Source organism: Eretmochelys imbricata, chromosome 11 (assembly GCF_965152235.1).
Source record: "Eretmochelys imbricata isolate rEreImb1 chromosome 11, rEreImb1.hap1, whole genome shotgun sequence".
In the NCBI taxonomy this organism is placed as follows: domain Eukaryota; kingdom Metazoa; phylum Chordata; order Testudines; family Cheloniidae; genus Eretmochelys; species Eretmochelys imbricata.
The window spans coordinates 9,144,523-9,159,913 of record NC_135582.1 but is presented as its reverse complement, the minus strand read 5'-3'; the positions used below and the strand labels follow the sequence as shown (position 1 = coordinate 9,159,913).

Genomic DNA, 15,391 nt, shown 5'->3' with positions numbered 1-15,391 from the left:
TCTCATTTGGTGGTGGCGTTGCTCAGACCCTTGAAAAACCAAGCCAAAAAATAATACTTGAGGTTGCACTCTTTTGGTGCTAAACTGCTTTTAGATAGTTTATACAAGTCTGTGCAGAGACATTTTTTACTTTGAATCCTTTTAATGTATTTAATACTTGTCAAAAATGCTACTCTATAGAAACGGATTATTTTTAAAAAGCACATTCATAAAACTGCTTTGTGTAAAGTCCCTGGGACAAACCATGGGGCTTTATCATTAGGACATCATGTTAAGAAATTTACTCTCTTCTGCCAGGGTGGTTAGCATGGAGCTCATGTCGCCTATCGCCATGTTGCTTATTCCAGCTGGTATGGACGGCAGTGTCAGAGAGTTCCGTGGAGTTGTAAGGCGAGAGGAGTTCTGGGAGAGATTCTGCAGAATGCTAGGGCTGAGGGTTCCTGACATCAGGCTTGAATGGTCTCCATCATCCATGATGGCATCAAAATCTATCTGAGCAGGCTCCAGACCCTGTGAGTCCACTGTGCTTGACACCTGGTTAGCTCCGGGAGAAGGCATGGCAGCTGGCTTGATATTCAAGGCACACTGCTGCTGTCCCACTCCACAGTCCACATGGTTATCAAAGTTTCCATTTTGTTCATACATGTGGATTTGACCATAATAGTACATCATATTGTTTTCCCTCGTGCTGTTTGCACATTGCTGAGCCTGGATTGACACCATATTGTTGGTTCTTTTCGGAGTGGCCTCTGCTGTTTCCTGGCCAGGGCTCATGGTATTAGTAGCGTGCGGAGTTCTCATGTAACCTAGTTGCTGAATGTTGCGTATCCCTCGATGTCTGTTCACTGGATTAGGGTCAGGTGGAGGATGAGGCTGTACCATTCCAGGAGTGTAGGTCTGGCCAGCTGAACCCATTATGCTCTGTTGGGGCTCAAAGTTTGGCTGATTTGAGGTCATTAAAGAAGGGGGCTGATAAAACACCTCCTGAGTCATGGAGAAATTCATGGGATTTGTCTGAGATGAATAGTTCTGCTGACTTTGTTCATGCATGACCTGAGTCAGTCTATTACTGTTGACCATTAAAGAGGGATCCGTTGCAACGTCCATTTGCTGAGGATGAACGTGGGATCCAGACTTCACTACCATGTTGCTACAAGAAGGAGAAAGCTGGTTTGGATCTCCACTGATTGCATTTGGGCTCAGCAATTGATGAGCCTGGTTATACCCTTGGTGCAGGCTCAGATCGGAGTTCATATTAGGTCCTGGATTTATCTGCTGCTGCTGCCTCAGCTGCATACAGTTTAGCCTTTGTCCATCCATGCTCATATTTCTTTGCATAAAATTCTGCTGTGTCACGTTCATACCGCTTTGACTCATCTGCATTTGCTGCTGGTTAAAGTTCTGATATTGACCAAAGTTCTGCTTCTGCTGGACAACAGCTAAGTTTCCTTGAGAAAACTGTTGCTTCGATTGGTTAGACATAACATCAACGGTACCTGAGCTAACCTCATTCCACTGGACGGGCATGTTGTTTTTGCTCATGTTCGAGGGAGTGCCAAAGCTCATGTGGCACTCTGCCATCCCTGGACCCAAATGGTTCATGCTTGCATCAGTTCCAGCCATCCTGCGCTGGCTAAACAAGTTCGGATGTTGCAGTTTCCCACTGCCTTGGAAGTTTTGCATTTCATTACTGTACCCCATGGAAGCGTTTTCTACAGCTGCCCCATTGTTCTGAGATTTGATATATTGCACTACATCATCTGGCAACATAATGTCATCTTCTCCAATGGGGCCCTCTGTCTCACCTGACATTGCTTCCATGGCAATATTCTCACTAATGCTCAGAGGTCGAGGTGAATAGACGTGCCTGGGAAGGCTGCCATCAGAGCGTGTGTAATTTGAAAGGCTGCAGTTCCTTCTGTCCGCAGGATGTGGTGGGTGGAGGGGATTCATGCTGCTGGTGCTGTTGAAGCGATGGACTCTCGGGAGGGACAGTGGGTCTGCGGCGGGTCTCCTCACAGGATCGCTTGCGCGTCTTGTGTTGTTACCTGACGCGTCATGGGGAAAGGACAGGGCTGCTGCGTACCCATGCGTGCTGCCATCGCTGCAGCGTCTTGGCCCAGGAGGGAGGCGAAATGAAGGCAACGCAGGATCTGGCCCATCGAGAAGAGAGATCTTGGTCTTCAGACTCATTCTTTCCAAGTTAGGTAAAGGTGTGGGAGGAGGGCCCCCCGTGGCAGCAGCATACTTGGCTTTCAGCCTGTAGTGCTGAGCTGGCGTGAGGTTGAGAAGGCCAGGTATGCCGCTACACTGGCTGGCTTCGCTTGATCTGCGTGACGCGTCCGTAGAAATCGGGTCGTAGGAGTCGGCAGAGCTCGTGTTGTTGGGACGATTCCCAAACTGCGAAGCTTCGCTGGAACGGCGACTAGAGAAGTAAGGGGAAATCCCTGATGATCTGCGACTTACAGTGTAGGCCGAGCTGATGGTGCTTGTTGTACTGTCACGGCGTTCATTGAGCTGATTCAGCATCGTAATCTCATTTACAGACAGCTCCGTTATTCTAGGATTAGGCAGTGTAGCCGAGGAACCACCAATATTTTCTAGGATAGAGCCTGGAAGAAGGTTGGGGGGGAAGAAAAATGGTTTTGTTAGCTGAGAGGGCTATTTTGGGGTAAATAGCTACACTACATTCACTGTTGTGCTTGGGGTCTAAATACAGATCTGTGTGTGTTACCCACCAGCAAATGTTTGCTTAAGAAGAGTGATGTAAACGTGACTAACTGGTAATGGAGTCAGCACATTGTCTGCAGCTCTGGGGAGGAGGGACAGCTCAGTGGTTTGAGCATTGGCCCGCTAAACCCAGGGTTGTGAGTTCAATCCTTGAGGGGGCCATTTAGGGATCTGTGGCAAAAATTGGGGATTGGTCCTAGTTTGAGCAGGGGGTTGGACTAGATGACCTCCTGAGGTCCCTTCCAACCCTGATATTCTATGACTCTATGCTCGGATGAGAAAAGGGACAGTACAGGGCAGGGAAAGAGGACAGTGAGATGTACTCAGGAAATTAACTGAGTCGCTGCTACAGAGTCTTTTCCAGTGTTTGCTTCATTGCCACTGCAACCGATGAGGAGAACATTCCTGTGGGCTTCTTTTTCTAAGGCAGAATGAAACACTGCAGGCACACCATGTGGTTTCCAAGCCTGGTCGTATGATCAGTCACTCAAACCGGTTTCAAAAATTCAGAGGCAGGGGTCTGATTGGTCAGTACTAGACATGCATGTGCCCTTCTGAGATCTTTTCCAGAGCAATTCAAGAAGCTCCTATTCAGTAAACTCTAAGGGCAGATCATCAGCCCAGTGACTTTTCCTTTGATAAGCTGGAGAGGCACAAAATGATCATAAATTTGTCCTAGTCAGGAATCTCTAGCTGGCATAGAAGTTAAAACTAGCATTGGTGGCTCTATGCCACCGTTACCAAGCTCCCGACCTGATATGGGGGCAGGCCAAAGTCATGGGCAGGGATGGGGGCATGGCTGGATTGCTGTTCTGCTCTAGCAGTCCTCACATGGCAAAACAGCCCACAGGGGATTGTTACTGCTAGCACAGGGCTGCTCTAATTTCCACCACTGGGGTAAGGTGTGGGGGGGTGCAAACTGGCCTTGGGCAACTCTGGGAATCCCACCCAAAATTATTCAGCTGAGTTCACACCTGCATTGTCCTTTTATGAGACAGCTCATCTTTATTCTGCGAGGAGTGATGTTGATAGGCAGGGAAATGATTCTGCTCTAGGGCAGACCCTTTGCTGTGAGACATGGGACATGGCCTGAGGGAGCCTAACAGCGGGAAGAACATAGGACCATGGCTTACCATTTCCTGGTATGGGAGGCAGCTTGGTGTTTCTGACTTGTGGAGCTGGGCTCACCCATGAGCAGGAATCCTTAACCGTCTTGAGTTTCTCCTTCTTGAGCTGTTCAAGTCGCTGCATCGTTGTCATGTGTTTCCTTAGCTGAAGGCTGACTGTTGAATTGCCCGATGAGACTGTCGAGTCCACAACAGGAGCGTTGTCATCCAGTGCGGTCAGGTCTCCCAGGCTTCCCCCACTGTGCATGTTCATTTCTACTCCACTGTCATTGTTGTTGGTGCTACCAAGTGGTGATGGTTCACTGCTGCATGATGACTGGCCACCAGGACTGGACTGACACATCTTGGAAAGGAGAAATAATAGAAGGTCTGAGTTCTGCAGTTGAAAACGCAGCTTTGGAACACGCACGCACGCGGGCCTGGAGACTGAAGTCTCCTATTTATCAATACATTTGGTACAGGGAACAGGTGGTCACCACCTTCGACATACACAGACATGCTGCCCATTGCCATGTCTCAGCTCTGTTCTGCAGCCATGGAGCACTTTCTAGGTGGGAGTGTATAGTTTAGTTTCCATATCCAGTCTTTGCTGCTGACAAGGCCAGTATGCTAATTAATGCCAACTGGTATTATAGTTTCATGCTGTGGGCAGGTTTATTTAAAAACAGCAATACTTTAACAAATCTGGATGGACTTGTTTTTTAAATTCACAAGCATTTGCGTAAAACCCCACAGGTTAAAAATCTTTGGTGTGTTTCATTTTGCCCATAGAGACAGACCAAACATTGCTGCTGCAGTAGATAAAGGGTTGATGCTTCATGAAGATAAGCTAGTGCATTAGCAGATTATGCAAGGTACAGCTGCAATGAGCACCAGTTTATCTAACATAGGATCAAGTCCTAAGTGTTTCAGGCACAGCATATTTCTGTCTTTTAAATACCTTAACATGTAATTAGTTTAGCTGACAATCTTTCTAGACGGATAAAAACATGGCTTGCTATTTGCAAGCTCCGACTTACAGATTGGGTAGATAAGTACCATAAAGGTTTGTTTTACTTGCATTAGAAATGACATTTCACACTGAGCAACTTATATTCAACAAACATTGAATGGTCTGAACTTGCTTGGTCACAGCACTCTTCATTGTTAGGTAAGATGCCAGGTTCTCAATTCCTGGTCGTGAACTCCTGCTCCAGAGATTGTCAAAACCTGGGAATGCTGCAGAGGCAACATACTTAGCCCCAGGACCAGGTGGGAGTGTCGGGAGAGCGAGTGCCTTATTTTGATCAAAACCAGCCCTAAGTAGCAGGGCTGCCTGGCTTTAAAGGGTCCAGATACCTTTCATCGGAAGGACAGAGGTTACATTCCAGGAGTGCAATGCTGGGGTGTAATGCTGGGAGGAATTAAGTAAAGGGGGAATTCTTGGGACACTGACAAAGAGATGCTGGACCCTCCCACAATTGCTCCTTCCTGGCTACCCACCTGTACCTCCCTCACTCCCTTTGCATTTAAACACTACTTGGTTTGGTTAGCTGTCGGTGCACAGTACAGAATATATGACATTTTTATACAGCGATTTCAATACAAAGAATTTATTTTCTCACCTTAGTACCGACTGTCCTTAGGAAGGTACAGTAAGGAAAGGTAAGTGGGAACAAAGAATAGGTTGTTAGAATAAAAAGAACATTAACAAAAAGGAGAAGATTAGTGAAAGAGTGTAGAGGGGACTACACAATTCAGGGTAAATTAGCAGAATTATTTCTCCCCCCTTCCTCCCCCCTCCCCCACCAATTCAGAAGTCAGCACATTTAATTTAACACCTCTTAATGTACCTGGATCCAAATCCCAGTGAATTTTCACAGACCTCGGTGGATTTTGGATTAGATCGAATTTTGGGTCAGAAAGAGGAACCCCAGACACTATTACAAGTGATTTCAATCAATTAGCTCCACCACAGGGCTTCAGAGATTTGAATTGAAACAAGTAGTAAATACAGAGAGATACATATGTTGTCGATAGGCACAGTGAGCTGGGTACTGCCCTCGTTACACCATGCAACCCAAGTGAAGTAAAAGGGGTTCTGTAGGTATAGCAGAAAGGAAGGATTGCCCACTGTGCCTAACACCAATGGAGCTGCCCAGAGTGTAACTATGGAAAGAACATGACCTACAGTCTGTTAGAAAAATCACCATTAGGGAAAGTAGGGGAGAAATATTTTCATAGAAAAAAACGTGTGTGTGTGTTATTCTTACACTGAGTTTTTCAATGAACACAGGATCATGTGAAGGTGAAATTGTCCATTTAGCCAATAAAAGCCATTCTGGCTGTGAAAACAGTCAATTCCTTCCTGGACTAAACTCCTATATCATCACAGTATCACCCAAGAGCATGGCATCTAGCCCTTTTATAGTGCAAAGCCATGTTGACTGGTAGAAATGAAAACATTTTGGCCTGGCTTAAAATCAAGAAACCGTATACTTTAAGTCTCAAGGCTTGTGAAATTCTCTCAACTCCAGTGAGAAACCCGGGAACTGAATGAACTCTAGCAGGTGAAAGTGACTTCAGTTCAGCCATTTATTGCCTCTTGTTTTACAAAAATTTTGCCTTTTTCGCTGCAAAGGGAAGGAGAAATGTTGAAATGTGAAAGAGTTGTGGTGCAGCAACACTCTTGATTTCCTCTGACTACTGTGTAATACACAAAAACACACAGATTTAATGAAATGACATGTGACTGGCTTGGAAAGGAAATAAGACTACTGCATGATTTAAAGTGTCTTGGGGGACAAAAGACATTGTATTATGACAACATGTTATTGTCACATTTTCACCTTCATGGCATGGCATTAAGGCCGCATGGGCTGATGCGTTCATTCATCATCCTATCATGATGTATCAGCAATGTTACAAATATCACACCTTGGGCTCTGTGTTGCTGTGTAACAAAACACAAAATACACTGGGGACTCCTAACTGTCCTGCAGTTTTAACTTTGGGGTTGAGGGCATTGAAAACTGGGATCGTCCTGCAAATTTCTGGGTGCATGGCAAATGCATGAGGAGGAAAAAGGCTGCAACTTTACATTTTTCACCTGTCTCTCCGAGAAATTACAAACCATACTCTTATCTTTTAAAGAACAGCTTCTCTTACCACAGAATTCTCAGTCTTTATTGTTTTGACTTGTAAGCAGTCCTCCATGCCTCTGGTGGTACTGTTAGCCTCGGTGCTCTCTTCTGACACCTTGCTACTCTGCTTGGCACTTGCTTCGTTGTCGCCATTTTCCTTGAGGGGAGGCGGCCTTGGGTGAACGTCGTTGCGCTGCTTCTTCGTGACATGGGCGTCGGGCCCATGCACAGTCTTGACGTGTTTCCTGAGGGAACTGGGGTCCGTGTACCTCTTTGTGCAGCCCGGGATTTTACAGACATAGGGTTTCTGTTGATATGACAAATTTTAGGTTATTTTTAAAGCAGACTGAAATATTGTGGACATGCTTTGTAGACAAAGATAAGCCATGTCCTTACAGAACACAATGAACATGATGCTGCCAGCAAAAAATATGGAGAATCTGCCTCTTAGGGTCTTGCAACGCGTCTGTGGCAGATTTTTAAACTGTGATCCATGTTCTGCTGGTGGTCATGGAACACTTGGTTGTGGGCCACAGAGACCTGGCTAGTCGCTTGATACTGGCTTTACTTCTTGTTTTGGGCTGCAAAATTCAAAGATAGCTAAAAATTCACAAAATACTTTCCTAGTATTACTTTTCCACCTAAGCATTTGCTGCCACAGGAATGTTTCATGATTGTGGATGGGAGGGGAGGTGGTCTGAGTCATTGGAATTGCAGGGGATTGTCTACAAGACAATCTCTCCATTAAGATGGTGTCTACTCTGGGAAAAAGTTTGAGACCTCCTGATCTATGAAAATCCAGAGAAACTAAGCCAGACTGGATTCTGTCTATCTAGTCTTTTGTATATCTCCAGCACCCATCACTCTGAAATCTGTTATTGTGCAAAACAAACCACAGGCACGCAATGCTTTTTAAGACGATGGCATTGTATTCGTGGAATCATGAATCATTGATCGCTGCAGCAAAGCAAGTCTGAGGCCAGACTTTTGGAAACAGAAGTTAGCAAGTAGCTATCCTTTCTTTTTTTAAAAAAAAAAAACCTTTGATTTATCCACTTTCCAATTCCAATGTGCATGAGCACCAAAGCTGTGAAGGCTATTGCAGCTTTTGAAGGGTTGAATTCATCACAAGCACCACTTCAGCCTCACAATTGCTCTAAGTACTTTTTCACTGAGACATTGGAACGGATCCATCTAAATGAACAACAGGTAAATGATTTTCTAAGGTTAACCAAAAATGGCCATTTCTATTAGTTAGGTATCTATTTTCAAATTTGACAAAAAGAGCATATGTAAAACTGCTGGGGGGAGAATTAGTTAGTTAGTTAGTTAGTTTTGGGTAAAATCAAACCAACCAACAAACAAAACTAAACCAGCACAATCACATGAACAGCACTAGAGATCTATTCTTGCAACAGAATTCCTGGCTGATCTTGGGTAAGTCACTTTAACTCTCTGTGCTTCAGTTTCCCCATCTGTAGAATGGGGAGATAAGTATCTACCTCAGGGTGTTGTGGTGATTTAATGAATTAAAGTTTGTAATGCTCACTTAGATTCTTGGATGGGACAATATAGAAGTATTATTACTGTTGTTATAATCTGCATTAGGGAAAAGGGAATAGGATGACTTACAAAGGTCCTTTAGCCCTAATGTTGGGGAGTAGATAATAGCTCTGTTTGATATTTATGAGTATCAAGAATATTGAAATGTGGTCATTACTGCCAGTGCTACCAAGAATTCCATTTAAGGGAGATGTGCTTAATCAGAATTTCCCCCCAGCAACTGAATTAAGCCTAAATGCTGCTTCCCTGGGATGCCTACAAAATATCTTAAGCATTGTTCAAATAGAGATATCTGGTGTTAGGAGCGCTCTGCTTTTGCCAGTTTAAGCCTGGCAAACAGTTCCAATATCTCCTTCCACATCCTTCACAAATACTTGAAAAGTTACATCTCTTTGGCTGGTGGAATCACCACAAGCCTCCTCAGAAACTCAGGGGCAATGGATTTCTAGAGTTCAACTGTATTTCAGCTTGAGTTGGAGAAAAATGTCTCTTTGGGTATGTCTGCACTGCAATAGGGAGATGTGATTGGAGCATGTGTAGATACGCCTGAGCTAGTTTTGATCTAGCTAGGTAGCAGCTGCTCGAGTGTGTACCCAGGGTCCTGGGCAGGTGGGGTTAGCCCGTGTAAGCTGCCTGTGCTGCTGCAGCTTCGCTGCTATTTTTAGCGTGTTAGCTCGATCAGAGCTAGTGCGTGTAAGTCTACCTGAGCTGGGAATCACACCTCCCAGCTAGGGTGACCAGATGTCCCGATTTTATAGGGAGAGTCCCAATTTTTGGGCCTTTTTCTCACATAGGCACCTATTACCCCCCACTTCCTGTCCCGATTTTTGACACTTGCTACCTGGTCAGCCTACTCCCATCTATAGCCTAATAGTTGTGGACTTGCGTCACCTTGAACTTTTCAATGAGCCAGCAGGTTTGCACCACACTGGGGTGATGGAGTTACAGAACAATTTTCTGGAACAACACTAGCATCTCTTCCCTGGAAAATCCACAACAGGCCATCAGGTGCGATGTCCTGAGGGGATTCTAATGGGTTCATTGACAACACCCAGGCACATTACCTCATTTCAAATGAATGGCGGCCAAAGTAGTGATATACTGGCAGCCTGGAAACCTGATGCCATGAAAGCAGTAAGAGGCTGAACCATATTCCTAATAGTTTTGTTACAAACTGATGGGGACAAACCTGGGGAATCCGGGCCTAAGTTCTTGTGAATATTGGTGGATAAGTCCATCTTTTCTGCATGTGAAATTGTGGTCTAGCCTGAGTACACAGGATATGGGGCTAGATGGACCTTTGGTCTGACCCAGTATGGCCGTTCTTATGAGAGGACAAGGTAGGTGAGGGAATATTTTTTATTGGACCAACTTCTGTTGGTGAGAGAGGCAAGCTTTCGAGTCATACAGAGCTCTGTGCAAGGTTGAAAGTTTGTCTTTATCACCAACAGAGAAGTTGGCCCAGTAAAAGATATGACCTCATATTACCTCAAAGATATTACCTCAAAGATATTGTCCTAATATCCTGGGACTGACACAGCTCCAACTACACTGCGTACAAGTAGTGAGAGGACTATCAGAGACCTACTGCAGCTCCCTGGATTGCCTGGTAAGCTGGATCCATTCAAACAAAATGCATTTTAATGCAGTCAGATTTAATGGCCTGTGATACACAGGAGGGCAGACTAGATGATACATCCGATGAAGTGAGCTGTAGCTCATGAAAGCTTATGCTCAAATAAATTGGTTAGTCTCTAAGGTGCCACAAGTACTCCTTTTCTTTTTGCGAATACAGACTAACACGGCTGTTACTCTGAAACCTGTCAGATGCAAAGTTATATATCCAGGACCAAGGAATGCAGGCTATACCTACAGAAATTGGGGACTGTATCCTGGAAAGCCATGACTCTGAGAAAGATCTAGAGGTCATACCGGACAAGCAACAAAGCACAAGCTTCCACTGCAATGCAGTGGCAAAAAGGACTAAAGCAATTCTTGGATGTATGAACAGGGGAGTAGTAAGTAGGAGTTGGGAGGTGATTTTACTTCTGTACCTGGCACTGGGGAGACCAATGCTGGAATACTGCATCCCGTTTTAATGTCCGTATTTCTAAAATTATGTTGAAAAATTGGAGATGGGCGAAAAAGAGCCACAAAAATTATTCAAGGTCTGGAGAAAATGCCTTACAGTGAGAGACTTAAAAAGTTCAATCCATTTAGTTTATCCAAAAGAAAAGTGAGAAGTGACTTGATTACAGCGTTTCGGTTCCTTCATGGGGAGTAAATATCAGGAACTAAAGGGCCCTTTAATGTAGTAGAGACATGCATAACACGGACCAATGGCTGGAAGCTGAAGCCAACCAAATTCAAATGGATCACACATTTTTGACAGTGAGGGTAACTAACTATTGGAACAAACTACCCAGGGAACTGGGGGATTCTCCATCTCTTGCTGTATTTAGATCAAAACTGGATGTCTTTCTGGAGGATATGCTTTAGCCAACCACAAGTTACTGGGCTCATTATAGGGGTAGTGGGTGCAACTGAATGGCCTGTGATACACAGGAGGGCAGACTAGATGATATTCTGGCCTTCAAGTCTATGAATCTATAAGTCCTGAGCTGCCCAGCCCTGGTACAAATCAGATTTGCAAGGGAGCAGCTTTAACTTACCCACCAGCTTATAACTGAGAGAGGTCAGCCTAAATATTTGGATTCAGATCTGAATACCTGGAAAGACGTTTGGATCTGGGTTGCTCATCTGGGTCCTTCTCTAGTTAAAATAGCTCAGAGAAACATCCAAAACTTTGGAGTGCTTATTCCCATCTGAACCAAATCTGTGAAACCTTTTGAGGTTTGGTTATCACTGGGTAATATAGTATTGCTTTAAAATTCTGTCATCCATTGAAATCACATTATTCCATTCTCCAATGATTCATATTTAACTGTTACAAATTAGGCTACAAACTTGCTCCTTCATGGTTGCAAACATTACTAGAACTCTAGAACATTGTTTTTTTACCCTTTCCATTGTCTGCTAATTAGTAGTAATATAATTGTTAATCCTCAGCCTTAGCCATTTGCGGCAGACCATCACATGCGTTACAATAAAGGCAATTTCCTGCATTCCCCAACTTCTAATAGTGGGTCTAAATCATCTAGGGTTAACAAAGAGTTGCATCACACTTTATCATTGTATATCAAAAGATACAGGTATGACTATTTCCAAAGCGTCAGGACCCAGGGTAGAAATCACACCCCGATGAGTCTATGCTGCAATCATGTTAGAAAGCAAGGTACAAAAATGTAGGACCCTGTTTGGACTATTAAAAATTATGAATTTGGAAAGCACCAGCTTTAATTTCAAAAGCCAATCAGAAAATTTGCATACTTCAGCATCTGTTTATAGTTTCTAACATGGCTTTCATAAATATAAAGCTAATGTGGTCTGGCTCTGCAGCAAAATAAATCCAAGTAAAAAAAATAAAAGTCTTTCATTATGGCAAATTCCTTTTTACACGAGTCCAGCATGTAAAGTGTATATTGTCAGCAAAAATTTTGTTAAAAATCCACAGCACTTGTGGTGAGGATGGGTTTACCTCATTGGAATGCGTCCTGTTCTGGTGCTTTGCTCTGTCTGAAGCGTTGGAAAAGGCTTTATTGCAGCCCTCATGTTCACAGACGTACGGCTTTTCTCCAGTGTGAGATCTCAGGTGTGTCTTTAAGTTCTCCAGTCGGGAATAGGCTTTGGCACAACCCTCAAACTAAAATAAAAACACAATGGGAGCAATTCATCAACCACAGTGGTGGCTTTTCCCTCCTCATCTGCTTTCCATTTCTTTTCCCTTTTTAGGAGTCTGTCTTTTACAAACTAACATCCACTTTGTTGAGAGAGCTTTTCCTTCCTGGGCAGAGCAAAACTGTCGAAAGAGGCTAGTGATTTAGGGAACCTCAAATTTTGGGTTATACCTGACAGGAATCTGATTTTCAGGCAGCGCTGAGCACCTGTTCTCTGAATATTAGGCTCCTCTTTAAGATGTTTCAGGTTGTGCATCCAAAAATTGAGGCCCCACCAAATTACTAGCTGCTTTTGAAAATCTTGACCAAGGTGTCTCCATTTCACTAGCTCCAAAGCTTGCGAGACAAGCCAGTTTTCTAAAGGAAAAGAGTTAAAATAGCAAGCTTTGAAGTTTCCCTAATTACAGTTTGGTTCCACTTTCCTGAGGGCTCTGAGGTCAGCCTGCCTGACATTACCATCTTAAGAACCAAGATCCTCAGTCTTAATGGATTCTTGGATGGCACCACAGGCCAGGGGCCTGGAACAAAAGCAACTTCCCACACAAAGAGCCAGAGGCACTCCAGAGACATCACCAGATTTTCAATGATGTAAGTCCCTCCACCATCCAGTGCTGGCTGACTCTCCTTGTTTGTACTATGGAAGGATTCAGCCAAGCAGCCAAAATGGCTGAGAGAAGATGAGATACTGCCCAGTAATATTTCCAAGTAGTAATGACACTGAACTAACAGCATACTTAAAACCACTGGATAGGATTTAAAAAAATGGGTGCCTAAAGCTAGTCTCTTAGGGTTGCATTTTCAGAAGTGCCTGACTTTGGCCTGGCTCTGCTCTCATTGAAGTCAAATGGGCCTTTTTGTCATTGGCTTCAGTGGGAGCAGTTAGGCCAGTGCTGAGTGCTTTGGAAAACCCCATACAAAAATCCTTATTCAAGTGCCTTAATATGTGATCTGAATGTCAAAAATGTCCACAGCTCCCATTTCAATCTCTGGGGACCACAGCGGGCTCATTTTAATCAGTTCGTCTAACTCTGGAATTAGGAGGATCACTTCAGGCTGCCATTTATGAAAGTCTTGGGAATAAAAAGAGGCCCTTGTTCTGGAAAACCAAAAGTTAAGTCATTCAGTACTGTTCAGGAGAAACGGGAACTTTTGTTGGAACCTTTTTGCCTCTCTCTCCAGTCTAGAACACTGATCAAAATGAGCATGAAGAGCCATGAATCTTGGGGTTAATCTCTTACAGAAAAGAACTGTAGTAATTCTAGTAATGGCTCCACACACCACTGTCTGCCATAGTACTTGCAACCATTCCTATACTATAGGAATACTATAGTCCAATTTAATGATGGATGCGATTGTTAAGATTAAGATGTATAATTGTTTAGATAAAATGAAGGAACACATTTGCACAGGTAATTCTGTTCTAATTAGGGTCTCACATTGTGCCCATCACCATAGTTTCTGAGTGCTGTAGTAAGCTTCCTTGAGAAACATTTGTTTCATTCAGCATGTCATAACCATGAGTTAACAGAATATCATTAATTTGTTCTCTCACTCACCCTGTGCTTACAGCATGTGGCATCATAGGTCATTTACAGGTGTTGAAAAATATCACTCAACTTACTGGAAATCACTGGTAACTGAGCATACAGTAACTCACTCAGGTGGTCTAGCAATACTGGCTATTATCAGAGAAATGCAGTTCCCACTGTGGCCCAATTTTCAAATAATGGCATCTGAACAGGACAACCAAATCCTTGGGTGCTCAAACCAGATGTTCCCACAGCTAACGCTGGTCTGTGAATGTGGAATCTGGATGTCTTATACAGAAATAGGCTTTGCACTAAAACATCCCTGACCTTTGCGTTAGATCAGATCCAAACTCCACAGCCTGGGCTCACCTCTAGTCTTATTTACATCACGTTCCCATGTCTCTCTTTTTGTTTAAAATAAATGGAACGTTGAGAAATCACAGCTGAACTGGCTTGGACAAGGAAAGCTTCTGCAGAGAAGGGTACTGGCCTCAGCACCATAGGCAAATAGAAACTCAGGATCTTCCCTGTACAAAAAGTGAGTTTGGGGTGCAGAGTAATGACGCCGCAATAATTTGAGTAAAACACATAGCCTGATTGAAATTTTCCAGCATGTAGGATTGACTCAGCTCCTGAGATGCTCAAATTACTTTCCAGTAATTCCAATTCAGCACAACGACCTGGAGTTGAAATAGGCTGAAATGAGAAGGGGAGCTTCTGCTGCACCAGCTGAACAGGATGTGAGGGAGAAGGAGGAGCTCCCCTCTGCTTTTAGCATGGATTGGGGAGCTGATCCCCCATACTTTTAGCTGCTGATCACTTCAAGGGCAGAGCTGACTCTTCCACTCATGTTCAATCCATTGCATCAAACAATGCACTGAATAATCCATGGTGTTCTTATGAAAGTTTTATAGCACAGCGTAACTGTGCTCGGTGTTTTACCAGATCAACACAGAGAGATGGCCATGTGCCCTGGAGAGCTTACACCCTAAATGAGACACACAGAGGGTCAGAAAATTGACAAAGCAGCCATATAGGAAACAAGTCATATACGGTCTGATATTTTTGAGTAGAGACTGGTCTTGGGGATGGTCCAGGAGTGGAAGAGAATAGTGGGAAGAAGGCAAAAGGAGGAGGGATCTGAAGGAATGTGAAGAGAGACTCATCCCAGGAGCAGCATGAAAGCAAAAGCATGAAGGTGAAAATGGGGAATGGGGAATAGGGCACTGGGTCATGGTGGCTGCTGAATGCTGGATAGATCAAAGAGGGAAAGTTAGGGAGGCTGACAGGAGGAGGCTACAACAGTTCAGATGAGACAGCCCTAAAGAAAAGGGAAGGCAGGGCCAAAGTTAACTGTGAGGCATGAGCCTGAGCTGTGAGGATAGTGGAGCTGCAAAGTTGATGGAGAGTGTGGAAGGGAAAAGGGTTTAACTCAATCCTTAGTTTTGTCTGCTTTGCACTGCTAGGACAAACAAAGCCAAGGAGCTGCCCTACAGGGGACATGAAGGATTGCCCAAACAGAG

General features: G+C 44.1%; 1 protein-coding gene across 1 annotated transcript in view; it reads right to left on the bottom strand.

Moving 5' to 3' along the window:
* Window positions 1-258: 258 nt before the first annotated feature.
* Window positions 259-15,391, bottom strand: part of GLI2 (GLI family zinc finger 2) — a 183,568-nt gene continuing 168,435 nt past the window's right edge. Inside the window, exons 10-13 of the mRNA XM_077829890.1 lie at window positions 12,141-12,305; window positions 7,005-7,286; window positions 3,864-4,200; window positions 259-2,612 (exon numbers count right to left, since the gene is read on the bottom strand). Coding sequence (XP_077686016.1) covers window positions 259-2,612; window positions 3,864-4,200; window positions 7,005-7,286; window positions 12,141-12,305 — 3,138 coding nt within the window. The remainder of the gene's footprint in view (window positions 2,613-3,863; window positions 4,201-7,004; window positions 7,287-12,140; window positions 12,306-15,391) is intronic.